Here is a 25,184-nt window from a genome sequence, read left to right on the forward strand (position 1 = left end):
TATATATAGGGAGTTGTATTTCTTCTATGACCAATATACCAGAGCTAAAGATTTTTCTTGGGCACGATGTTTGCGGAGTGTCTGGATACAGCCCTTGGCCAAGATATTTTAACAACATACCACAAACCCAAGGGATCCCGTACTGCTGTTAAGAACAAGCTACCAGTGCAATTAGAACAGTACAATGTTATTTGATGTCATACCAGTGACATATGGACTCATATTGGGCATGATTTATGACTTGGCTGACAGCACAACATTATGTCAGCCTAGAGAAATCACACAAGGTACTGTCTACACTGTCCACATGCGCTCCAATGGAGGATGGCTCTGGGGTATCCAGAGGACAAACATTTGTATCATGCCTTCTCTCTGAAGCTGTAGAAGCCTCATGCTATTGACAGAGCTGCATGGATCCTATGGCTGAATTATTCTTCTGTGGAGGTGTCAGCAGGACACATACCAGTAAACATGTAGAGCCAGGTTGCTGACTTTCACATAATTAGGCATGTTTGTAAGTTCAGCTTACTCAAAAATAACATAGAACCTCATGGGATTCTGCATTGTTCATAAAAGTTGTGTAATTAACCCTAGCACCCTCAACAGTGTTCACTCCCTCAGCTGTGCAATAATCCCCTGCCAAACAATTGTATCTTAAATCATAAGAACATGGCAACCACATCCTGGCTAAGTTCGATTTGATATTATGTATATGGACTGAACATTCCATGAATCATGGGATCATTACTATGAAAAAGACAAAGAAACTATTATGAGAACTTTTTATGAAGTTCAGGGAAAGTTTCTACTAGCTGGGATGCTACACCCTTTGACAGATAAGCCCTAGATTATGGAGGTAGATTGTCTGGGCTGATGGACAGGCAGCACCTTTCATGATATCTGCCCTGAGCAATGATTCAGTTCTCACGCTTGTATGAAAGCTGAGGGGTAATCTGTGACACAAGGAGCGGATGAGAATTAAGCAAGAAACTCTAGCACAAGCATCAGGTTACATGGCTGCTCAAATTTACAAAGGCATTATATAACTAAGACCTTCAGTCCTTACAGAATACTGTATGATTACCCAGTAGTCCTTGGTAACACACCTGGATTTGGGCAGATTCTGCCATTTTGACTTGCAGATCCTGTCATGCTGTATCAGATTAGATGGGGGTGTCAGTGAACTTGCAATCTTCAGGTCTCCCCACAGATGTTCAATGGGATTCAAGTCCAGGCTTTGGCTGGGCCATTCAGGGATATTCATAGACTTGTCCCAAAGGCAATCCAGTGTTGTGTTGACTGTGTGGTTTAGGTTGTATCCGTTCTGAAAGATGAATCTTGGTCCCAGTCTGAGGTTGTGTGCACTCAGGTTCAGTTTTTTTCATGGACCTGTCTTTTCCTCCTTCCCAGTATGTGCCACTGAGAAGAACCCCCTTAGCGTAAAGGGTCCAACTAATATGCTTCACAGTAGGGATTGTATTAGTCAGGTGTTTAAGCAAGACACAGAGCACCTGGCAATCAGGCCTAAAGGTTCGATTTTGGTCTTATCAAAACAGATACTTTTTTTACATGCTCGTGGGGTCCTTCAGGTGACATTTGGCAAACTCCATGAATGTCATATACTTTTTACTCAGGATTAGCTTCCATGTAGCCAATACCACAAAGGCCTGATTGATGGAGTGCTGCAGAGATGGTCTTTCTGTGAGGTTCTCCCATCTCTGCAGGGAAACTCTGAAGCACTGTTAGAGTGGCCATTGGGTTATTGGTCAACTTCCAGACCAAGGCCCTACTTGACCAGTTCATGGCATGGTTTTGGCTCTGAATTGCACTGCCAAGCATGCTTCAGGGGTAAACAGGGGTGTGCCTTTCTAAACTATGTCCAATCACTTGAATTCACCACAGGTTTACTCCAATTCAGTTCTCAAGGATGATCAAAGGACACAGGATGCACATGAGCTCAATTTGGAGTGTCACGGCAAAGGGTCTGAATAATTAAGTACATGCGATACTTACATTTTGAAATCTTTATAAATTGGCACTAATTTCTGAAAATATTCTCCTTATGAGGTATTGCATGCAGATTGATGTCAAAACAATTGTAATCAATTTTGAATGAATTCTACAGTTAGATTTAGAAAGGGTCTGAATCCTTTTCGAAGGCACTGTACTTTTTATTTCTCTGCTGCCAATGACTGCAAGACTCTTAAACCTGACACAAAACAAATTCTGTGCAGCTCCCTCATCACTGCATCCATCTGCTAAGCACATTATGTATGTATATATTGCCTCACATATTGACTATAGTGATTCATAACTATGTGTTCTCTTGCAACTGTTGTGACTTTGGCTTGGTCGTTGTTGCAAATTATAATTTGTTCTCAGTCAACCTGCCTGGTTAAATGAAGGTAAAATAATAAATAGCACAAAACAGAATTACACGGATGTGAATGGGTTTGTGAGCTTATCCATGACCATGTTCAACCATTCCATGTTCTGTCAACATTTCTCCCAAAACGTATATAAACTAAGATCTTTATACCCACCATGCCTCACTGACGTTTTGCTTCCACCTGGTGGTTATGGTTTCCTATTGCATGCCAGTGGATTTGAGACTAAACAGCGGAGGCCAGCCGTTCCACATAATCCTCGACTTGATTTTCATTAACGAATAATTGCAGCAAAGAAACAAGACTGCTGGTAACTGGTTGATTCTTTTCTTAGGCACGAAGAATTGCAGGAGTTCCACATCTCAGGTGGAAGCTGTGACATTCCCTGTGTGATATCCATTGGCTTTATTGTTTAGGGAGGGGAATACTGACCCACTGAGCATCTGAATAGTTACCCATGTAGGCACACTAGAACTTAAATTGTAGTCACATTTCAGTTCTTTGATTTATATCAATTGTAATATTGGAATTAGCAGACGATCGAGAGGATCAACACCAAGGTATCATGACTCAATTTAGATTATTTTGACTGATCAGAATAAGGAACCATCGTGAAACAGATCGTGTAGATTACAGTTGGCAATCGCCTGGAGTCGTTTTGATCCTTCCGAACACGGCCAATCTGGCTAGAAGTGTAGATCTTCAGATTACGTAAACCGCATAATTTAAGTATTGTCGTATTTTGATTTAGACATATTTTATATTATCATGTTTTTGTCATAGAATAAAAAACTATAGCTTCCTCAAGCGTGCCTACTGGAGTAGAACATCAGGACGGGAAAAACAAAGTAGGCTAACTGTTGCGTCTTACATTATGGTCTCGCCAGACAATATTTTAGAAAATGCATAACAAAACATTGGGCACGCAACTTGTCAAAATAAGATGGCTGTGGAGTTCAATTATATACTTTTTTATGAAAACAGTCGTCATTTTTCGGTTTAGTCATAATTGTTGGCCTTTTCATGAAGTTGATGATGGAAATGTAAAGCCTAATCTTACCATACATGAAACAAAGCAATGACAAATGGGGCGGAACTTTGTATACTTTTTTATAATGTACGAATATAATCGGTACAACTTCTGACATACACTCTACTATCAGCAGAGATACACCGAAAGATGCGAAAAATACAAATAAAAGTAAATAAATAAAGCACATTTTAATTCGTATACTTAATATGTGAAAACCTGACTAAACCGTAACATCCGTACATACGGTTTATGGCTGGCAAATTGTTACAGTTGACATCCTCAAAGTAGCTAAAAATAATAATCTAGTGCCAGATTTTTTTTGCAATAGGTCCATCTTGTTTGACATTTGTGATTTGTTGGGTTTCGTGATTCCATGAGGTGCATTCAATAAGATTTTAACGGTCAAATTGAAATAATGCCTCAGACCACCTCAGACATAGAATTCTAAACTATTCATGCAAAGTTTATCTGCAACGTTAGAGAACGTTTTGCAACTGAACATGACCCTGGTCTTGAATCAGGCCACAACCCACACCACTCCCTTTCTAATACTCCCCTTTTTCCTAGTGACACACAGACAGTCTGGTTGAGCGGCAACGCACTAAATGAAAAGGAAGAACTGTGGAATTGGAAATTGCTGTTTCAGGACGCCCCAGCTACCCTCCCTCTGTTCCGGGTTCAGGAAGTAATAAACCGGAGTAACGCTGCGTCTACGCTCGTGAGTAGTTCTGAAAGGACCACGGTCTACTTCACAGTTCACACCCCTGGAGTTGTGACGGTCCTGAAGAGAACACTCCCCTCACACATACTTACCAACGGACTGTGGAGGGGTGAGAAGGTTTGTGTAGAAGAGCAGGCTAAACAGAAGAGACGTTAAACAGACAAAGATATAAAAAAGGGCGTGAGGGGAGCGAAGAAGATGGAGGCCTTGCTTCCTGTGTTGCAACGGCACCCTGGCATGTCAGTCTTGGTGTGTGCGCTGATGTTTCGGGTGGCCCACCGACTCCTACAGCAGCTGCCTGTGCCCAAAGTGGTGGCGGTGGATGACTTCCGCTCTTGGAAGTGGAGAAACCTTGCAGTGTCTCTGGTCCACTCCCTCCTGACAGGGACTTGGGCTGTGACTTGGTGAGTTTCTCTACACTGGGAAACCATTGTTCATTCACAGTTGATCCACACGATGTTGTGTGTAGGGGGTGTGAAGCAGTGACAGTCACTGTGTCAGGACAGGGCAGAAGCGAGGGTTGAGCATGCTCACACACAGAAAGAGATTGGGGAATAAGGGGAAACTTGAGAATGCTTCACGGCCCACATCATAGCCTCCTCAGTAAATACGTATTTGTTAAGCTCTGCAGTACTGTGTTCATTTTTGTGCTCCTAGTTTAGAATGGCTTGATTAGGGCAGTAAATGTTCCCCTTTTGTAGTTAGTAAATATCAGTGTTAAAGGCCATTGCAAATGAGCCAGATGTGCACCCAAGCCCTTCCCCTCTTTTTCAAGGGTCTCTGGAGTGGGAGTGTCTCTTGAAAACAGATCCTCTAGTGGTGGGAAATGCTATTACCAGATCCTGATTTAGATCCTGCTCTAGCATTTTTGTAGAATGTTGCCGAACTGTAGTTTTGGGAAATGCAAAATAAAATGTGATTTTGTGCATAGGTAAGCTGTTGCAATGTAGACACACAAATGCAAACAAATTAACTTAGTGGGAGTTAAACTTCATGTGGGTAGTTCTGATGATGTCAGTGGTAACACTGGAGCTTATGGCTCATCAGAATTTACTAAGAAAACATGTATACATTAATATACAAATAGCGGCCACTTTATTAGAAACAGTATGGAACAGTATGGACATGGCATGTCGTGTCATGTTAACTACACCTGTCTAAGCGCTTGCTAGAAGTGATGAATTCGAATATACTCTGGATTTAGCCAAGAGAAATGTATTTATTATTCCAATTGGACTCTTAATATCTCACCCGGCACAGCCAGAAGAGGACTGGTCACCCCTCTGAGCCTGGGTCCTCTCTAGGTTTCTTCCTAAAATTCGACCTTCTTAGGGAGTTTTTCCTAGCCACTGAAATTCAACACTACTGTTGTTTGCTCCTTGGGGTTTAAGGCCGGGTGTCTCTGTAAAGCACTTTGTGACAACTGCTGTTGTAAAAAGCGCTTTATAAATACATTTTGATTGATTGATTGATTGATGAACAAGAAGCCTAAACTGCAACACGTTGTACAGTCCGCTGAGGGTAATCAGTTGCCATTTGCCTTTAAAAGAAATGTAGACCTAATACAAAACTTGTACATTTTGTATTCATACCCCTCTATCTAATTTCTGGGGAATCTACACACAATAGCTCAATAAGGTTTTAGAAATGTTTGCCAATTAAAAATTTGAGCTCAGATTTAGATTTTCCTTGAGATGTCTCAAGAACTTTATTGAAGACAACATGTGGCACATTCACTAGATTGGAGATAAAAAGAATGTCTGGTTTGATGAGGCCAAGAATGTAACTTTTAGGTTAATAGGCAAAACCAAGGTACAGCTCATCACCTGGCTAATACCATGGCTACAGTGGTGGTCAAGATTTAAGGAAGGATAAACAGAGCAAAATACAATGAGGTCCTTGAAGAAAATCTGATCCAGACCACACAGGACAGACCTAGCGACGATTAATCCTTCAGCATGATAATGACCCAAAGCCCACACCTATGACAACTCTGGAGTGGCTTCAGGGAAAGTCTGTATTACAACTCCAAACACAAAGAAGACAGCCCTAATCACTTGGCCTAGCTAGTTTCCCTTGGGAATCTCCATCAAAACCAATTTACAGCATCATCAAAAATGACTTGACTTAGCTTTAGATTGCACACTTTTAAGGTTAATATCACCTATGATGCACGAGGGACAGTCTGCTATTTATAAATGGGGGTACCTGGAGGTAGTCTGTTCTGAAATGAAAATGGATAGCCTTCCCTCCAGCCAAATATTTTCATGACCCTCCCTGAAGACTTGGGAAAAAAGTTTATAGTGTTTTAGTGGATTTTTTTTTTTGGGTCTGTAGGAATTAAAGAATGTGACCTTTTATTAAAAGGGGCACTGTGTAAACTCCTGCCTCAAAAATGTCAATACTGAATTTAAAAGTAATGCATCTTTTCTCCTTTGCCTTTTCTTCCCTTACAGAATGAGACTGCTATAGTATTAACTAGTCCAGGGTGGTTTAGGGTGGGGAGGATAGTACTGTGAGTTTTTAAAAAGAATATTAGACTACATGTCAATACAAACTGATTAACATGCAAATGTCTTCTGGTCATTTATTCTTGTATTTGTGTTAGTACTTACAAATGACCCCTTTAATGCTTTATGTAATTTTGCATGACATATATATTTTCCCCTCTACTTTAATAACCAGTGTCTAAAAATCCCAGAATGTATCTTTAATAAGGGAATGTCCTAGCATATACTTTTCTACATTCCTTGTTATGGCGTTTAGCATCTCTTGCAAAAGCAGGAAAATCTCTTACCAGGTAGTGATAATGTTTTTGCTTAGTCAGGCGACTACTGTAGAGAATGATTTAGTCTGATTGAGAGGAACGCAGACCCAATTGTGCATAACCTTGTATGTCCATGTATGTCTCCTCTCCAGTGTGATCATGTGGCCTGAGATGGCAACCAACATTCATTCCTTCTACACAGCCCCTGCCTACATGCTCATCTGCATTTCATCAGGTCAGTTACTACCCCTTTAAGATGGCTGATAGAATAGCTGTGTGTAAACGGGTTATATAAAGAAAGATAAACTGGGAATTTGAACTATGAACAATGACTGCCACTGGCATGAGATAGTGGGGGTTATGTAAATGTGTGACATTCTATTTTGACACGGTTTCACTTATTAAAAGTTCTTACAGTGTTGATCTTTTAAAAAGGCTTGAGGCTGGCATTGATCGAAGAAAAAAAAAAGTGAATGGCTTTGTGCAAAACATTCACCCTGTAAGTGAACCCTGACAACCGGTTAATGTTGAACACACTGACACTGCTGACTAGGAAGTTGTACGTCAGACAGAGGGAGGGGGTGGGGTGTGAGAGCCAGTTCCCCATCCTGTTCCCCCTCGATCCCTCTTTTTCCGATTTAAATGCTGGTCTTGGGAAGATGGATACTGTCCTACCTTTCGGTGGCAGCTAGATTTAGAGAATGAACAATGCAGATCCACCCAATGGGCTCGTATAGGGAATGGGCCACACCCTTGGATCATTGTGGTCACAAAATGAATCCCGATGTCATTACATCACTGTAAACTCTAGACGTCTGGGGCTTTGTTTTAGGGGATTCATTTTGAATCCCCTAACTGTGACTAACGGTGGAAGTTCGTTGTTATTCCATATCCCACCTGGAGTTGTAACCATGAGTATACGGTAGATCTCTGTGAACCAGCTTGACAACCAGAAACAACAGTTACTTCCATTAGAATGGGCTTCCCACATATTTTTTTGAACGACCAGAATTGCCTGTTATAAAGTTCACTATGTGGTATTTGTATTATTTTAGAAAATGCACCTATCATTCTAATCACTTGTCAATACCCAAGAGGTTATCAGTTATCTAGCGCCAACTCTATTGGGTACTAGGTTTGATTTTCACAAGTTTACTTTTTTTAATGTACCGCTAGCAAAAATGTTGCAAAAACTGCTGTTCATTTAAAATTTAATTGTGTGGTGTGAATAGCCATTACCTTCACCAACATGGCTGTTTTCAAGCACAGGGAAACCATTTTAAACTGACATACAGTGAAAGGGGACAATATTGGACATTCAACATTAAAGCCCTATACTAAGAAATGTTTTTATTGCACCTTCCATAAAGACCCATGTGAAAACATCTATTTGACTAAGGCGTATTTCCAGTATCTACAACAGCATCCAATTTAGAATGAGGTATGGAATGTGATCTGTTGTAAATCAAAAAGCTGTTTCCTCTCTTTTGACAGGATACTTTGTACAAGATGCAGGTGATATAATCCTGACTGGACATGCCAGGGGATCCTGGGAGTTCTTAATTCATCATGTCCTGGTAAGATACAGACCTTTCATTGTTATTTGTCATAGCTGGTAAGCAGTGGTAAAGAAGAGAGTTCTGAGTAGCGGCACTTTGAGAATACACTGAGCTGGTGTGAGGGCGCTTTTTAAAGGAGGAAATTCTGTAGGGATTTTTAAGTGTGTAATCTTACTTTGCACCTTTTGAACCAAGATAGACACCAATATATGTTCCCTCTCATTATTTCAAATAGAAAATTGTCAATTCCCACAAAGATAATTGTTTAGTAGCATAAAATTACATAAAAACTGAATGGCTTGCATGTTGAACATTCCTAGTAATTAATATGTATTTTACCAGAAATGAATAGCCTAAAATGTTGCTGTCCCTGCCCAAAGTCCTCCTGGTTGTGTTGCAGATCAAGACGATACCTGACGATTTCAGCTGCCACTGTGCTGACACCTCCCCCTCCCCTGTGTTGTCACTATCCTTGTCCATCTGGTCATTTGTCCGACCTGGACTGAGTTTAAATAGACTCTGGACTCAGCTCACATGCATTTATTAATTATTACAATTTGTACTCTTAATATGTTCACTCGGCACAGCCAGAAGAGGACTGGGCACCCCTCTGAGCCTGGGTCCTCTCTAGGTTTCTTTTTACATTTTGGCCTTCTTAGAGAGTTTTTCCTAACCACTGAAATTCAATACTACTGTTGTTTGCTCCTTGGGGTTTAAGGCCGGGTGTTTTGTAAAAGCAATTTGTGACAACTGCTGATGTAAAAAGGGCTTTATAAATACATTTGATTGATTGATAAAATAGCGATGCAGTTTGGACATTCAATAAATCCATCTACTATTGCAAAGATTACAATATCCCAACAACCTTACTGTACTGCTGTAAGGCTAGACAATACCATTGGTATAATATAACCCCTCTCCCTCTTGTCTTCCTCAGGTGCTCTGGTGCTTCCTGTATGCTTTGTACTCCCAGATATATGTGTCCGGAGCCGTGGTAGCTCTGTTTGTGGAGGTAAACAGTGTCACCCTGCACCTGAGGCTGATGCTGAAGCTAGCAGCACAGCAGTCATCCACTCTTTACCAAATCAACAAGTTCCTCAACCTCTTCACATATGTCTTTTTCCGACTCAGCGCACAATTCTACATCACATATTACATTGTCCGGAATTACTCCTGGTTGGAGAGGGGAGGCTACTTCCTGGTTACTATGATCCTCATGAACATCATGATCCTGGTATACTTCTATCGTCTTCTCCGTGCCGACTTCTTCCCCCGAAACAGAGCTTCCCTGCAACGAAATGGCACCCACACCAATAACGTCAAAAGGTTCCTGACTGAGTGACCCAAAGAAAGACACATTGTCTTCACTGACATGTTTTGTTTGTTTATTTTTTGGTGTAATTCAAGCCATCTCATCCAGTTGCATTGTCAGCCTGTGGCATTCTAACTATATTAACACAGCTCTCTTGACCACAATGGCTTGTGCTGTAGTGAGAATTGGCCAGGAGAGGGTGGGGACAGTGGAACGTCCACTATGCTGTCCCTTCTCTGATGATGAGTAGGCCCACTGGCCGAAAAGGGACCTCACAGACACCCAAGCAGTGCCAAACTAGTCATGTCCGCTGACTGGGAGAACACTAACATAGCTTAAGGAGACTGTGCTTTGGTGCCATGTTTGCTTCTCACAGCTAATTAATACATGTATGTATTTTATTGTATGGAAGGAATTGGATTCTTGGGGAATGTTCTTTACAGAGGGAGTATGAGTTCTAACAATGTTGTAAAGGAACTGTAGATTTTTTTTTTTTAAAGATGTCAGGCACCACATGTTCAACATCCTGCAATACAAATTGTCAGGTGTAGCATAACAACTTTGCTTTATTAACATTTTCATTAATGGGATTTAGTAAATGTGCTATCATTAATGCCTTTAGTACAATCTATATTTCAACTATAACAGCTGTCAGATGAAACAGGTTTATTTAAATTTCCTCTGCTTGGTATGAACAGATATACACATGCAGATGCAGTACATTGTTAACTAGCACTCCTACATCTGTGACCGTTCCTTGATTCCATAACTCTTACAATATTGAAATATGTGAATGTCCAGCCAGTTCTAAATGTTCTTGATGTTAAAGCAATCACATACTGTGTCCCTTTATCCAAGTGAAAAAACCAAAATCGACTGGTCAGGAGGATGGGTCCTGGTAAACCCCATTTGTGCCTATACCAAAATGCTTTCTCAATAACCTTGCTTAAATAGTCCTAGTGTGTCTAGATGTGACAGAAGAGTGTAGGCAGAAATCTCTGTAGATCTACAATAAAGGTTAAATGGTGCCTTTGTTTGTAGAGACATACAGGCTTTACTAAACTGTTTCAAAGAAGAATGCAAAATTATTAAAAGGTTTACAATGTAAAATGTTTGTTCTAAATTATTCTTTTTGAATTCTGAATGCTGATTGGTGGAAAGCTGTCGTATATGAGACCATGCCACAGGTATGAAATCCGATAGCATACTGTTCTGTTTGTTTGGTAAACTGTTTATAACAGCAATAAGGCATCTCTGGGGTTTGTAGTATATCACCAATATATCACAACTTAGTGCTGGGTCCAAGCACTCAAGATGTCTGGTACTTAAGAATAGCTGGACATGGTTTTTTGGCCATGTAGCACTCCCTCTTATGCCTTATTACTTTAGTGTACCACTAGATATATAAAACATTCTACATAGAAGCATTTGATTCCAGATGACATTTCTGATTTTAATTTGTATCTTTGCAAATGTGCCTTTTTCTGTTAAAGTGTTTTTCTGTTAAATTTCATGATCTAGGGGGAAAAAATAAAGATTTTGTTAAGGAAGAAGTTGTATATTTTTTACTTTGAATTTCATAATAAGATCAGGTAAAATATTTCAAACATATTCTGCAAATAGTGCAGGTTTCCAGTGAAACAGTTCTATTGGGCAGCTATTTCTAACCTTTTGCTTTTGTTATGGTTACTAAAAAGACCTATGGCCTGACATGCTAACGTGTGAAAATATGAGGAGCTTGTCTCAAATGGAATCTGAATAACATTAATGTGGCCATGTATCTTGGGCATGTTTTTAAAAAGGTAGTGTGTTATAATGTGCCCAAACAAATTTAATAAAATAATACAGTATGTCTGAATTTTCTAACTTGTTTTATTGGGAAGCCGGAGCCCTTATTCATGTGAATCCTTAACCTGGGTCCTTATTAGCCTACTACACATGCCTAATTAAGACACTTGTTTTCAGTCAGTTCATTTCAGTTTGTACATTTATTTAAGAATATTGTTACAAGGTGCTTCCTTTAACAACCTGATTTTAATATACATGTTACATGAAACTGAATAGGTATCAGATGCTTGAAAGTGGACAAAAATAAAAAACATAGCAAATAGTATAGTTAATCCCTCCTCCCCCACTCCTCGTATAGCCTATACACAGGCATGCCGAGAAACACATGCAGTTACAGTCACACAAAATGGAGTGAACACAATTACTAGTGTTGCTCCTCAGGTGCACTGTGTAGAATCCTGTATCTGATTTTAACAAGACTGCATTTTGAACAATAACACAAGGAGTATGATGCAGGAAAATACCCCCTTTACATGTATACAAGACTTTCACACGAACCTGTAGTGGGATTGGTATACTACACCTGGTATTACTTGGTATCGAATAGAAAAGAAAATATGTGGTATCGCCCGTCCCCATTATCTATCAGCGGTGCCCATAGTAGGCCTGTTTTGCATTGGGTAAAAGGTTACAAACGGTACATCCCTGCAGTAATGTACCCTCTAGAACTGTGCTTCCCAGTCAGGGTACTGGGATCCTTAGGGATACTATCCAGAGGGGGTGCTTGAGAAGCATCCTGAGACCATAAACTAAGTGGCAAATGCATGATGCTGTAGGCTACTCCAGGCAGACGCAGTGCAGAGGAAAAGGATGTTGGTGGTAAGGGAGTAGAAGTAGTGCCTCCCACCCTCATATTAGAATCACTTACTACCCCAATTACAACACTGCAAAAAGTAGAAAATGTGTCCCTTCGAATTTCACATTCATGGGACTAAATTCCACATGGTAAAATAAATATTTGTCCCCTCATTCTCAAAGCTTAGAATCTGCCAGACGCCCGTCTTCAAAATCAAAGGTAGGCTAATTAACACTAACACACCCTAGACCAGAGGTCTCAAACCGGTTCCACGGAGGGCCATGTGTCTGCAGGTTTTTGGGTTTTCCTTTAAATTGGTTCCCAGTTCAGACCTAAACAACCAGGTGGGGGTAGAAACGAACCAATTGGTGAACTAATTAGTCAATTAAGTACAAGGTGAGAGTGAAAACCTGCAGACACTCTGCCCTCTGTGGAACCAGTTTGAGACCTCTGCCCTAGACGGAAAATGCCCGGGACATACACGATCAGCCATAACATTATGACCACCTGCCTAATATTGTGTAGGTCCCCTTTTTGCCGCCGAAACAGCCCTGACCCGTCAAGGCATGGACTCCACTAGACCTCTGAAGGTGTGCTGTGGTATCTGACACCAAGACGTTAGCAGCAGATCCTTCAGCTCCTGTAGATTTCAAGGTGGGGCCTCTAGGGATTGGACCTGTTTGTCCAGCACATCCCACAGATGCTCGATTAGATTGAGATCTGGGGAACTTGAGGCCAAGTCAACACCTTGAACTCGTTATTGTGTTCCTCAAACCATTCCTGAACCATTTTTGCTTTATGGCAGGGTTTCATTAACCGGCTGAAAGAAGCCAATGCCATCAGGGAATACCGTTGCCATGAAAGGGTGCACATGGTCTGCAACAATGCTCAGGTAGGTGGTACATGTCAAAGTAACATCCACATGAATGGCAGGACCCAAGGTTTCCCAGCAGAACATTGCCCAAAGTATTACACTGCCTCCGCCAGATTGCCTCTTTCCCATAGTGCATCCTGGTGACGTGTTCTCCCGTTAAGTGACGCATACGCACCCGGCCATCCACGTGATGTAAAAGGAAACGTGATTCATCAGACCAGACCACCTTCGTCCATTGCTCCGCGGTCCAGTTCTGATGCTCACGTTCCCAGTGTTATTCACTTCACCTGTCAGTGGTCATAATGTTTTGGTTGATCTGTGTAACTCACCCATTGGCTCGAGAATTTTAATTGGCTCTATGCCGCCCTCTAGCTGTTTTGGTTACACTGTGCAATGACATCTGCCGCTAGGCGGACTCGAATTTCCCAAATTCCTAATGAGAAAACCTGAGTTTTGAGGGAACAGCACAACTAAAATCAGTTGCTGAGTATGCTATTTTCCACTTTTGTCCATGGGTATGGTTTATTTGGAGTAAAACTGATTTGGAAAGAGTCTGACTAAAATCTGTAGAAACCACATTATTTGATTACCGAAACATTTTCTTTTGTTGAGTGAACGTGTGGGCTAACGCTGCTCGGCGAAGAAACTTCGGTCTCATCCAGTCCGGTGCCAAGGTACGTAGGCCTATCTATATCCAGTATATGGACTGCGTTCGAGCAGCTATTGTATTAGGCTGTGCCATCGTTTCATTGTCTTTTTTGTCAAAAATATTTTGGTTTTGAGCGTATTGGGGAGATCATGTTTCAAAATGTCAACCTGTTTTCTTAAAGAGTCTCGACATTCTTTTTATATTGTGAGTTTTGATTATTGCAACAACATCATTGTAACAACATAATTGTTTTCCCAATCAATCTTTCCCACTCAATATTTTTTCAGAATGAACGCGTTCTAAACAGTCCACTACAGCAGTAATACTAAAGCGCTTTGTGCACAGATTTACGGAACAGTAGGCTAGGATTATAATAGAGATTTACAGGATCATCTTCAGACCAGTCAACGTCGGACAGTCTGACTCATTGGCTAATCATGTAGTGGCTTGTCATTGCGCATGTTGCATCTGGCTACTATTGCACATAACTGCTGTCTTAACAAACTATTAAACTGTCTCTACACTCTCCCCAGTGATGACCTTTATCTTGACCTAATGTCTGTCCGACCGTCCATGAGTGTGCTTCCTCCAGTTCGAAGGGACCGCATTATTGCCCAGCTTCCTCAGGTTAGCATTATACACACGAACAGCAGTCATTTGAATGTGCTAGGACGCATGCTGATTTCTTCTGTATCCGTGATTTCCGCTACATTCTTAGTGGGAGAGAAATGTTGGCACACACCGAAAGTGGGCCTAGCAGAGATGGCCCCTATACAGAAAATGTCTACCCATTTTGCCAGACCAAATAGTTCAGATTCGTCTGGTTTCATATGGAAATGTTATTCCCAGGAGAGATGTGCATGTAGCATGCACCAATATACACCAATATGTTCTAAATGTATGTCTGTCCTGAAAGTACCTATTAGTTCACAGCTTTCTGTTTTGGCCACCGATTTTGTAACGGCCCGTTCATTATGTTCTAATCTAGTGTTACAGTGAGAGGGCAGCTGTGCACACAAAAGATGAGTTCCACTCCAAAGTGAAGACTGCCTGCCAGGAGCAGCGCACTGGCACCGTGGGGTGGGTAGAGAGGCCACATGCATTTAAAATTCAAAAGGTTCTGCTACTACCTTTTCATGACATGGAGATGAGGGTGTTTTCATTGTGGCTGTTCCCTCTGTCTGTCTCACCTTCTCCTCCAGTAGGTTTAAAATTGCCAAAGTTATAGTGGTTGGTGACCTGGCTGTGGGAAAAACCTGTCTGATCAACAGGTAAGCAAAGCTTCCAAACTGCAGTACTACTGTATTGCATGTGTATTTTCCTGCATCATACTCCTTGTGTTATTGTTCAAAATGCAGTCTTGTTAAAATCAGATACAGAATTCTACACAGTGCTCCTGAGGAGCAACACTGGTCTACTGGCCATTTTGGGTCATTTGAGCTCTATGGGTTTTCCGTCCAAAATGTGTTCCTCGTGTTTCTGTTTCCTTGTTGAGATTGATCCAGGGACAAACCAGGATATGTTTTTATCCTGAAAACCCCCAAATTGAATACCATAGTTTTATGTTTTAATAGATTGTATCTAAGTACAGGTTGTCAGCCAACTATTCTAAAAATTTACAATTTTTATCATTAGGTTTTGCAAGGATACATTTGACAAGAACTACAAGGCAACCATTGGTGTTGACTTTGAGATGGAGCGGTTTGAAGTGCTGGGAGTGCCTTTCAGCTTACAGTTGTGAGTGTCTCCTCACTGGTGTGCTCTACAGTATTAGTTCCCTAACCAATGTCTCTTCACTCACCATAAATATTCTCCATTACAGGTGGGACACTGCAGGGCAGGAGAGGTTTAAGTGTATTGCCTCCACGTACTACAGAGGGGCTCAGAGTAAGGGGACCTTCTCTTGAAAAAACGTGATCTTTCCTTCTCACTAATTACAGCCTAATAAGGGCCAAATCCAATGAGTTGAAGTTTGAAAGTAAAACAAATATTTCTGTTTTCCAGCTATTGTCATTGTGTTTGATGTGAATGATGTGGCGTCCTTGGGTCATGCAAGGTAAAATACATTTGAGGAATATGTATTTCCACAGTTCTTGTGCTCTGTAAATGCTATATCACATGTTTATATGTTATGCTTATCCACAGGCAGTGGCTTGAAGATGCTCTGAAGGAAAATGATCCCACTGGAGTCCAGCTGTTCCTAGTTGGCACGAAGAAAGACCTGAGTGTATGTATTTCTTGCCTTTAAATACAATTGTCAGAGCCAGTTGATCAGTCGCTTTTTTAATGACTACTTGTAGTTGTGAGGATGCAGCTTTAACAATAATGAACTACTGCTCCAGCCTTAACCACGGTTCCAGTGGTATGTTTTACTTTTAGGGATGATCAAATATGATTGAGAGAGGCCAACAACACTATATCGGTGTCTTTAAACACTAGAATGCAGGGGAAAAAATTACCTCCCCTACAAAACCCCTCCAAAAAAACACATGATTTGTTACAGTCATTTCATAACATTTGTTACAGTCATTTATAAAACAAACATTGATATTACCAAAAAATATATATATTGGTAAACATACAGCTATAAACTGCACAGGTATCCTGACTTGAGTGGAATCCCTGCAACTGAATTAAGATTTCTCAGGAAAAATAACGGGGCTCTGATTGGTCACATGGCCTACCATGCCAATTTATGTAAAAAAAATTGTCATTTCAAAACCAATAGAGAGATCCCACTCTAGAACTATGATATGCCTTTTGAGTGTATATTATACGATTTAGCACTATTATTAGCTAAATAAATAAAAAAATCCACAAGTTTCATTTCAGACTTTGTACTGGATTGTAAAAACCTTATATTGCAAAACCCTGTTTAAAATGCATGGCATATTGTATATTTCAGTTGTATGTTTCACATATCTCTTTTGTTTGTATTTCCGTCTCTTATTTCTGCAGTCTCCGGCTCAGTATTCCCAGATTGAACAGGATGCAATCCAACTGGCTGAGGAGATTCAAGCAGAGTATTGGGCTGTGTCATCATTGACAGGTAGGCGCCCTAGTAACTTTGAAAACATTTCTGACTGGTAGCAGTAAGACATGATGCAGCCATTTTCTTTTTTATTCTTGTTCCAGGGGAAAATGTGAGGGATTTTTTCTTCCGTGTTGCATCATTGGCATTTGAGGCCAATGTCTTTGCAGAGCTAGAGAAGAGTGGGTCCAGACACATTGGGGACATTGTCAGTGAGTGTCAATAGACTGTGTTGTATGGAAAGTATGGAAACATTATGTACTATTAAAACATTACTATATTTGCATACTGTATTAACCCATGCTGTGCTTTTCTGTTTCTGTTTTTTCTTTCAGAAATTAACAGCAATTCAAAAAACGTGTATGCAACATCAAAGAAGAAACAGTCAAACTGTTGTTAATGAAGATGACCACTAACTAAAACAGTAACCCCTCCCCCTCAAAAAATCTCAAAAGAAACCGAGGACCCTTGACCACTTCCAGAGGCATGGGTTTTTCCAGTGAGATCTGGCAGGCAGGACAGTTTTGCTTTAACAGACTTTTTGATGCCGTGGAAACGACACTCCTTGGTTGGATGTGGATTCCTGTGGTGTTTGGCTCATTTTAGCTTGTCCAGAGTTTCAAGTATACTTTCCTCTGTGTCATTACATTCCATGTATAATTCTAAGCGTTCTTTGTTCTTCAAAGATATTGTAATTGCACTGTTGTCTAAATGTTTAGACTGCGGGCAATCATAGAGGTATTTAAATAGCCTATATGGATAGTTAAGACGTTAGAATTTGGTCATTTCCTTGGTGTTTGTATACTTTTTTTGGCATAATTTGCAATGCATACATGGACATCCTAGAATGTAATATTATGCTAGTTAGTTGAAGACTTGTGAACATTCCTCTTTAAACAGCATAGGATTCTTATACAGGAATAGGGATATCTTTTGCGGGTGATATGGATATTCATCGTTATGCCAAGACCGGAAGAGTTTAGGGGTGTGCTGCGTAGCCTACTCAGAAAGACAAGTATCGTTACAATGAGGAATTTGACAGATAGGATTATAAGATTATGAATATAAACAATTCTGCATTATCATCCCAAATCGAAGTTACCATGCGAAATGATGGGTGCTCAATCCAGGGATGTTTTTCGACCAACAGATTATTATAAGATATAACAAATGTAATTGTAAATGCTGATTTGGTGAATGTTTGGAATAGGCTAGAAAATGAAACGTTACATTTCATCTTAGATTTGCCATTGGAGCTGTCTGGGTGTTTTTTAAACTATAAACAATGTGAGGCAAGCAACATAAATGCACAGAGAGCTATTGAGGTATAGGCTTTACCAGCATTTTGAATCCATTTAAAAGTGCTTATCTGTATTCCAATCACTGGTACAAACTGTGATGAACATATTTCCATCAAATCTCAGAAAAAATACTGTTGATGCCCATAACTCTGGAAAGGGTTACAACACCATTTTAAAGCAAGTTAATTGTTCTACTGACAGATGATCAATCAAATTGGTCTAAGGCATCTAGATAGATAAGTAGATCTTCAGGTAGACTATCCCTTTAACAATCAATGTAGAAGCTTATGGGTCAAATCAAAAGTCAAATAGGCTACACACATAGGCCTACATCAGAGGTCAGAAAGGAAAACGCCTCGGCTCCTTAAAAATATAGACACCCAACAACCCAAGTGTGAATAAAATGACAACTGGAGCAATGTGCTCTGAAATAACGAGTCAGAGGCCAATTTGTTTATCCGTGATAGCAGACATTTTCGGGAAAACAAAAAAGCAGCTTTAGAACAGAAGAACCTTCACTAAAGATTAACAAGGTGACTGGGTCAATGTGGTTTTCTTTGAATTTGAAGATGTATGGCAATAATGCAATATAAAAAACAATCACACAGTTAAGACAATTCTTTCAATGTTCTGTTCTAGAAGTACAGTGTAACTGAGGATTATTCATTTCATGAGTGACTTATAAATTTCCCAGTTAGTGTCAAAGTCAGAAGTTCAATAAAATGAAATCCCTTTAACACAAAAGACTTACATCTTTGGTCAAATGTTTATTTGTAAATGTTCACACATTGTCTCACTTCTAAAGCAAATATCAAACATTTACATTACAAATATATTTAATGTGCTCAATGAATCAAATAAGATCAACTTTTAACTGGAAAAAGCCCAATATCTGAAAATAACTCTGTAAGTTGAGTCATTAATAAGTTGTTGGGCGTATTACATTCTGCTTAATACGTTTTTGTCAGTGCCCCAAGCTGACAAATAATGCTTAATGTTAACACTGTCAAAACTGGAATCTTTAGTGGTTAAACGCTTTGTTTGTTTGGGATGTATTACAGAAAAGTTACTGCAAATAACCAAATGTGCTCCCTCAAATGATTGTACTGCAAAAACACAAGATGAAGATGCATAAGTTGTACTGCACACCATAGCAACTCACTAAAGTTACAGTAGTGGACAGTTGCATTATTTCCCCTGTTGCTGATTCCATCTTTAAGCTATCAACATTCATGTAGTAATCTCATCCTCAGTCAGTCACACTCTAGTTTTGCCTATACTTATTTTGGGACTCAAATCTTTAGGACTAAAAATCTTATTTGCCCTAACCTAAAAATAGCTGTTTAGGACCAGAAAACAAAGGTACTTTGCCATGGAATACATACTTTTGAAAACGTCTGGTGCTCTTATGTGTACATGCATGATTAGGCCTAACTCATTGAATATATTTAAATTGTGATTTCCTAAACAAATTATCAATAGAACAAGTTGAGGGCTTAATTGTTGAAGCTCTTAAAGGAGTCAAGATATTGCTTGTCAATTTGACTTTGCAGTTCCTCTGGGATGCAATGAGAATATTTATATTTCTCTTTGATCCATTTTCCTCCCTCACTGTTCTCAATGGCCACAGTGGCAACACCTGCAAGAGTAAGCTGTATTACAGTTACGTTTGTCAATCAAGAAAATATCTGGAGAACACTAGTAATCAGATGAATTATATCAGGCCTTCAGCATATAAAAAACAGACGATTTGTCTGGCACTTGATACTAATATCACACTGACCTACAACAACGGCTCCTTGCCTCTCCACCAGTTTGATAGCAGCCTTTATTGTTCCTCCAGTCTCTATCCACTGGTCCACTATCAGCACTCGGAGCCCTTAAGAGGAGACATTTCTGTAAATAGTTTTTCAATGGAATACGTTTTTTATACCTGTACAAACTGTAATTCTCAGAAAATTGAAATTGGAACGATTTCAAAGGAGTTTGCCAGTACAGTGCAGGGAAACTTGTTTGGTCAAACTAAGCTGATGTCTGTATCAACACTAGATGGCATTGTGTCTCAGAAAATCAGTGATTATGTCAGGTAGATGCCATGGTTGTATTCATTGAAACACATTTTTTTTAAACACAAAAGTGTAATGTCAAACAGGTCATCAGATGGGAACAGCCAACTAAGTAATTAATCCCACCCAGTTGACTACATTAAAATGAAATCTGCCAACTGCAATGTCCATGCTTTAAAATATTTCATAATGTTAACCGTGAAGGGATGTGTCCTCTATCCATCTCTATGGACAGGACTCTTAAAACAATAGATGGATGGTGTCTGTTCATTGGCCAGATGCGATGAATGGTATCTGACTGACCAATGAAAACAACCATCCCAGATCTGTGATGGTCTACTTATATTGTTTGTTGTATTACTAACCTGGCCTTAACACATCTTGGCAGATCTCCATCATCTTCTCATTCCCTGAGTAGTCTGTGTAAGGTTGGCTCTCGGTTTGTATGCACAGGTGTCCTACTTTGCGAATAGCCAAAAAGCCCTTACCAAGGGTGGTGGCTATAGCCGATCCTAAAAGCCACCAAAATGAAAAACATTACTTACTAACAGCACAGATGGGATGAGGACATTCTGGGAATCTTCATTTCAATTATCAATGTTTTCCCAGAGATGTATGTTCCTGGTTGAAGTAACAGCAGCATTCCCATTGTAGATTCCTTTCACACATAATTGATTTTCCAACGTTGTGTGTTGCATGGTATGATATCTACAGTTTTAAATCCTTTCCTTGGGTTCCCCCCACTATGACTTCTGTTGATTTTTTAAGCCAAAACTGGCGTAGCGTATTAAATCAGTCAACTAATCAAACCCTTGCTAATTAAATCATGCATGCCTGTTTAGAGTTGAAAAGGAAATTCTAAACGTCTAGGGCAGCCCGAGGAAAGAGTTGGGAACGCCGCTGTGGGCTTCTCTTCCTAGGTAATCCTTTCAGATCTCCAGACAGGGCCTGAATGTGTCCTATCCCCGAATGTATTATAATTCCCAGAGAAAACCTGGGAATGACACTAAATTTAAGTATTGAACACATTCAGGTCCTGTCTGGAGACAACACAAGATGATCTGATTGATTAAGATTTTATAACTTTTCCTTGTAAGTTAAAAACATTATTGACTCCTTTACCAAGGATAAATCCCATTGCATCTACACCCGCAACCAGGTCAATGGCCTCATTCTGGAATGGACAGAGAAGGTCTTTGACACAATCTGACAGGGCCTGGATTAGATAAAAACAAAACCAGAATGAATCAAACTGAACAGCATTACTGCTATATGTTTCTTTACAGGAACATTACAGTATATGCATTTGGCAAAAAAAAAAAGAAATGACAATACATTTTGTATATCCCTCTTGCAAGTTATACCTACAGTACTATTCAAATGGGTGGACACGCCTACTTTCCTGGTGACACTGTGATTTATTTAGCAGTCGAGGTACACTCAACCAGCATGTCTAGTTTGTGCTTAATAGGTCTATTATTTGTTTTTTAACAGGAAAATAACACATAACACAACGCTAGGCTGTCTATGGGCTGTTAGACCAAGGAGCGTAATGGAGTGCAGCACCAGAGTCAATTTATCATCAAGGCAACGGGTGGCTAATTTGAAGTATCTAAAATATATATGTTTTTTTAATTGTTTAACACTTCTTTGGTTGCTACATGATTCCATATGTGTTACTTCATAGTTTTTATGTCTTCACTGTTATTCTACAATGTGAAAAATAGTCAAAAGTAAAGAAATCCCCTTGAATTAGTATGTGTGCACAAACATTAGACTGGCACTGTACTTTCATTGGGAAAATATAATTTCTTCATGCAGAAATGATAAATACTATTCATACAAGCCATTAACTCTAATCTTTAAACGATTGCAACATGAAACTAAAGGTATATCACTAGTACCTGGGAATTACAGTAGAGTCTTGATGGATCCAACCAAGCATACGTTGGTCCCTTGGTGTTAGGTGCCATTAGGGAAAGGTACCATCCTTTCTCCCTTTCCATTGGAATAGCCAATGTGTTCATTCCGTAATAACAGTCCACACAGTCAAAGATGCAGAGGAGTTTGAGTCTTGTTCACTGGCATGGCCACTGGCCAATGCTATATATCAGGTTCAGAAGGCAATAGTGCAAGATAAAAAAAAAATCCCACAGTTAAGACAGTTATTTTAATGTTCTCTTCTAGAAGTAGAGCATAACTCAGGATTATAAATTTTTTGAGTGACTTATTAATTATCCAGTTAGTGTCAAAGTCAAAAGTTCATAGAAAGAAAATTTATTTAACCTGAAAGACTTACGTCATTTGTCAATATTTTATTTGTACATTTCACACATCATCTCACTTATAAAACAAGTATGAAACATTTACATTAAAAATATATTTAATGTGCTCAATGTATCAAATAAGTTCTACTTTATTACTGAAAAAGCCCTTATTAAATAGCTGTCTAACTTGAGTCATTAATATTATCTAATTATATTTTTTGTATTAGCCAGTAATTATATTTTTTGTACTAGCCAGTTCTTCAAGCTGACAAGTAATGCATTTACTATGACTTTTTGCATGTGTTGTTCTTTTCTGCCTAAAATGGCATAGCATATTTAATTTGTCAACAAATTATCAAACCCTTGCTAATTAAATCAGGCGTGCCTCTTGAAAGTTGAAAAGGAACTTCTAAATGTCTAGGGCAGAGTTGGGAAGAGTTGGGAATGCTGCTCTAGACTTCTTTTTGAGTGTGATCCTTGTTGCAGCTCTCCAGACAGGACCTAAATATGCTCTCTCTCTATATTTTGTGTCATGCCCAGAGGGGATATATGTGGGATTGACAGCAACACTATTAGATTGATTGAGATTTTATTTGTTTTCCTTAAAAACATTATCTTTTACCTAGAACGAATCCCATTGCATGTATGCTAGTGACCAGGTGAATGGTCTCATTCTGGAATGGACAGAGAAGGTCTTTCACACAATCTAACAGGGCCTGGATTAGATAAAAACAAAACCAGAAAAAACCAAACAGAACAACATTCCTGCTATAGGTTTCTTTACAGAAACATTACAGTGCATGCACATGGTAAGAAAATGCACACAATACATTATATATATCCCTCTTGCAAGGTATACCTACAGTACAAGCCAAAAGTTTGGACTTGCTTACTTCAGGGTTATTTCATTATGTTTACTATTTTACACATTGGAGAATAATAGTGAAGATGTAATACTATGAAATTACACATACAGACTTCTATTAACCCAAAAAGTTTTAAATAGGTCAAAATACATCTCATATTTGCATTTCAATTAACGTGTGTGCCATGTTGAATTATTTGTGTTGTGACAAGGTAGGGTTAGTATACTGAAGAGCAAATTCTGTACCGTATAAGCTGATATTATGGCAAGAACAGCTCAAATAAGCAAAGAGAAAACACAATCCATCATAACTCCAAGCCATGAAGGTCAACCAATCCAGAAAATGTCAAGAACTTTGAAAGTTTCTTCAAGTACAGTTGCAAAAACCAAGCGCTAGGATTAAACTGGTTCTCATGAGGACCGGTACAGGAGAGGAAGACCCAGAGTTCCTTCTACTCCAGAGGACAAGTTCCTTAGAGTTATCAGCCTCAGAAATTGGCAAAGAACTGCATTTCAGATTGCAGCCCAAATAAATGCTTCACAGAGTTGAAGTTACAGACCCATCTCAACATCAACTTTTTAGAGGAGACTAAGTGAATCAGGCATTCATGGTTGAATTGCCCCAATTTAAAACCATTCCCAAAGGACACCAATACTAAAGAAGAGACTTGCTTGGGCCAAGACACACAAGAAATTGACATGAGATCCGTGGAAATCTGTCCTTTAGTCTGATGAGTCCAAATATGAATACTTTTGTTTCCAGCCGCCGTGTCTTTGTGAGACACAGAGTGGGTGAATGGATGATCTCTGCATGTGTGGTCATCACTGTGAAGCAAGAAAGAGGAGGGATGGTGTCGGGGTGCTTACCTGGTGACACTGTCTGTGATTTATTTAGAATGCAAGACACACTAAATCTTGATATGCCTACCACAGCATTTTCCTTCGATCCACCATCCCATCTAGTTTGTGCTTAGTAGGACTGTCATTCGTTTTTCAACAGGACAGGAATGCTAAACACACCTCCAGGCTGTGTAAGGGCTATTAATACCCTTGAATGAATAATTGTCCAAACATTAGACTGGTACTGTACTTTCATTGGGAAAATGTAATTTCTTCATGCAGAAATGATAAATACTATTCATACAAGCCATTAACTCTAATCTTTAAACGATTGCAACAGGAAACTAAAGGTATATCACTAGTACCTGGGAATTACAGTAGAGTCTTGATGGATCCAACCAAGCATACGTTGGTCCCTTGGTGTTAGGTGCCATTAGGGAAAGGTACCATCCTTTCTCCCTTTCCATTGGAATAGCCAATGTGTTCATTCCGTAATAACAGTCCACACAGTCAAAGATGCAGAGGAGTTTGAGTCTGTTCACTGGCATGGCCACTGGCCACTGCTATATATCAGGTTCAGAAGGCAATAGTGCAAGATCACACAATTAAGACAGTTCTTTTAATGTTCTCTTCTAGAAGTAGAGCCTAACTCAGGATTATTCATTCTTTGAGTGACTTATTATTTCTCCAGTTAGTGTCAAAGTTAAAAGTTCATGAAAAGAAAATCCCTTTAACATGAAAGACATAATTTGTCAATTGTTTGTTTGGAGATTTCACACATTATCTCACTTCTAAAACAAATATGGAAGTTTACATTACAAAAATGTTTAATGTGCTCAATGGATCAAATAAGATCTGCTTTTATCTG

The 25,184-nt window shown here is 39.5% G+C and overlaps 3 protein-coding genes across 7 annotated transcripts; 2 read left to right on the forward strand and 1 right to left on the reverse strand.

Moving 5' to 3' along the window:
• Positions 1-2,679: 2,679 nt before the first annotated feature.
• tlcd1 (TLC domain containing 1) lies at positions 2,680-10,889 on the forward strand. 3 transcript variants are annotated; one of them, XM_034293734.1, is made up of 5 exons: positions 2,680-2,697; positions 3,988-4,545; positions 7,061-7,143; positions 8,403-8,485; positions 9,405-10,889. In XM_034293734.1, the coding sequence occupies exons 2-5, from the start codon at positions 4,340-4,342 to the stop codon at positions 9,807-9,809; spliced, it is 777 nt and encodes a 258-aa protein (XP_034149625.1). In that variant the 5' UTR covers positions 2,680-2,697; positions 3,988-4,339; the 3' UTR covers positions 9,810-10,889. The 3 variants fall into 3 exon arrangements, with proteins under 3 accessions (XP_034149625.1, XP_019908845.1, XP_019908885.1); XM_020053286.2 differs by lacking the exon at positions 2,680-2,697 and adding an exon at positions 2,818-2,947; XM_020053326.2 differs by lacking the exon at positions 2,680-2,697 and adding an exon at positions 3,124-3,235.
• A 2,809-nt stretch (positions 10,890-13,698) lies between these two features.
• Positions 13,699-19,024, forward strand: rab34a (RAB34, member RAS oncogene family a). 2 transcript variants are annotated; one of them, XM_010895886.3, is made up of 11 exons: positions 13,699-13,971; positions 14,480-14,573; positions 14,935-15,026; positions 15,149-15,217; positions 15,582-15,683; positions 15,769-15,833; positions 15,951-16,002; positions 16,092-16,173; positions 16,905-16,995; positions 17,082-17,189; positions 17,313-19,024. In XM_010895886.3, the coding sequence occupies exons 2-11, from the start codon at positions 14,502-14,504 to the stop codon at positions 17,375-17,377; spliced, it is 798 nt and encodes a 265-aa protein (XP_010894188.1). In that variant the 5' UTR covers positions 13,699-13,971; positions 14,480-14,501; the 3' UTR covers positions 17,378-19,024. The 2 variants fall into 2 exon arrangements, with proteins under 2 accessions (XP_010894188.1, XP_010894264.1); XM_010895962.3 differs by having other exon boundaries at positions 15,152-15,217.
• A 63-nt stretch (positions 19,025-19,087) lies between these two features.
• On the reverse strand, positions 19,088-24,888 carry zgc:174895 (purine phosphoribosyltransferase family protein). 2 transcript variants are annotated; one of them, XM_029119191.2, is made up of 7 exons: positions 24,682-24,888; positions 23,234-24,525; positions 22,249-22,447; positions 21,467-21,560; positions 20,710-20,856; positions 20,062-20,157; positions 19,088-19,917 (listed from the first exon to the last, which is right to left on the reverse strand). In XM_029119191.2, the coding sequence occupies exons 3-7, from the start codon at positions 22,369-22,371 to the stop codon at positions 19,775-19,777; spliced, it is 603 nt and encodes a 200-aa protein (XP_028975024.1). In that variant the 5' UTR covers positions 22,372-22,447; positions 23,234-24,525; positions 24,682-24,888; the 3' UTR covers positions 19,088-19,774. The 2 variants fall into 2 exon arrangements, with proteins under 2 accessions (XP_028975024.1, XP_028975020.1); XM_029119187.2 differs by lacking the exons at positions 23,234-24,525; positions 24,682-24,888 and having other exon boundaries at positions 22,249-22,621.
• Between the last annotated feature and the right edge of the window lie 296 nt (positions 24,889-25,184).

This window comes from Esox lucius, chromosome 1, assembly GCF_011004845.1.
Source record: "Esox lucius isolate fEsoLuc1 chromosome 1, fEsoLuc1.pri, whole genome shotgun sequence".
Lineage (NCBI taxonomy): Eukaryota > Metazoa > Chordata > Actinopteri > Esociformes > Esocidae > Esox > Esox lucius.

What these genes read in the sequence shown, in the direction of transcription:
- rab34a (XM_010895886.3), top strand. Translation starts at nt 14,502, where the DNA reads ATGTCTGTCCGACCGTCCATGAGTGTGCTTCCTCCAGTTCGAAGGGAC. An exon ending in AAAACCTGTCTGATCAACAG is followed by an intron (nt 15,218 to 15,581) that starts GTAAGCAAAGCT and finishes TTTTATCATTAG; the next exon opens with GTTTTGCAAGGATACATTTG. An exon ending in GTGCCTTTCAGCTTACAGTT is followed by an intron (nt 15,684 to 15,768) that starts GTGAGTGTCTCC and finishes TCTCCATTACAG; the next exon opens with GTGGGACACTGCAGGGCAGG.
- zgc:174895 (XM_029119191.2), bottom strand. Translation starts at nt 22,371, where the DNA reads ATGAACACATTGGCTATTCCAATGGAAAGGGAGAAAGGATGGTACCTT. An exon ending in TGCAATGGGATTTATCCTTG is followed by an intron (nt 20,857 to 21,466) that starts GTAAAGGAGTCA and finishes GGTGGCTTTTAG; the next exon opens with GATCGGCTATAGCCACCACC. An exon ending in CCAAGATGTGTTAAGGCCAG is followed by an intron (nt 20,158 to 20,709) that starts GTTAGTAATACA and finishes TCTCCTCTTAAG; the next exon opens with GGCTCCGAGTGCTGATAGTG.
- tlcd1 (XM_034293734.1), top strand. Translation starts at nt 4,340, where the DNA reads ATGGAGGCCTTGCTTCCTGTGTTGCAACGGCACCCTGGCATGTCAGTC. An exon ending in GCTCATCTGCATTTCATCAG is followed by an intron (nt 7,144 to 8,402) that starts GTCAGTTACTAC and finishes CTCTTTTGACAG; the next exon opens with GATACTTTGTACAAGATGCA. An exon ending in TCTTAATTCATCATGTCCTG is followed by an intron (nt 8,486 to 9,404) that starts GTAAGATACAGA and finishes TGTCTTCCTCAG; the next exon opens with GTGCTCTGGTGCTTCCTGTA.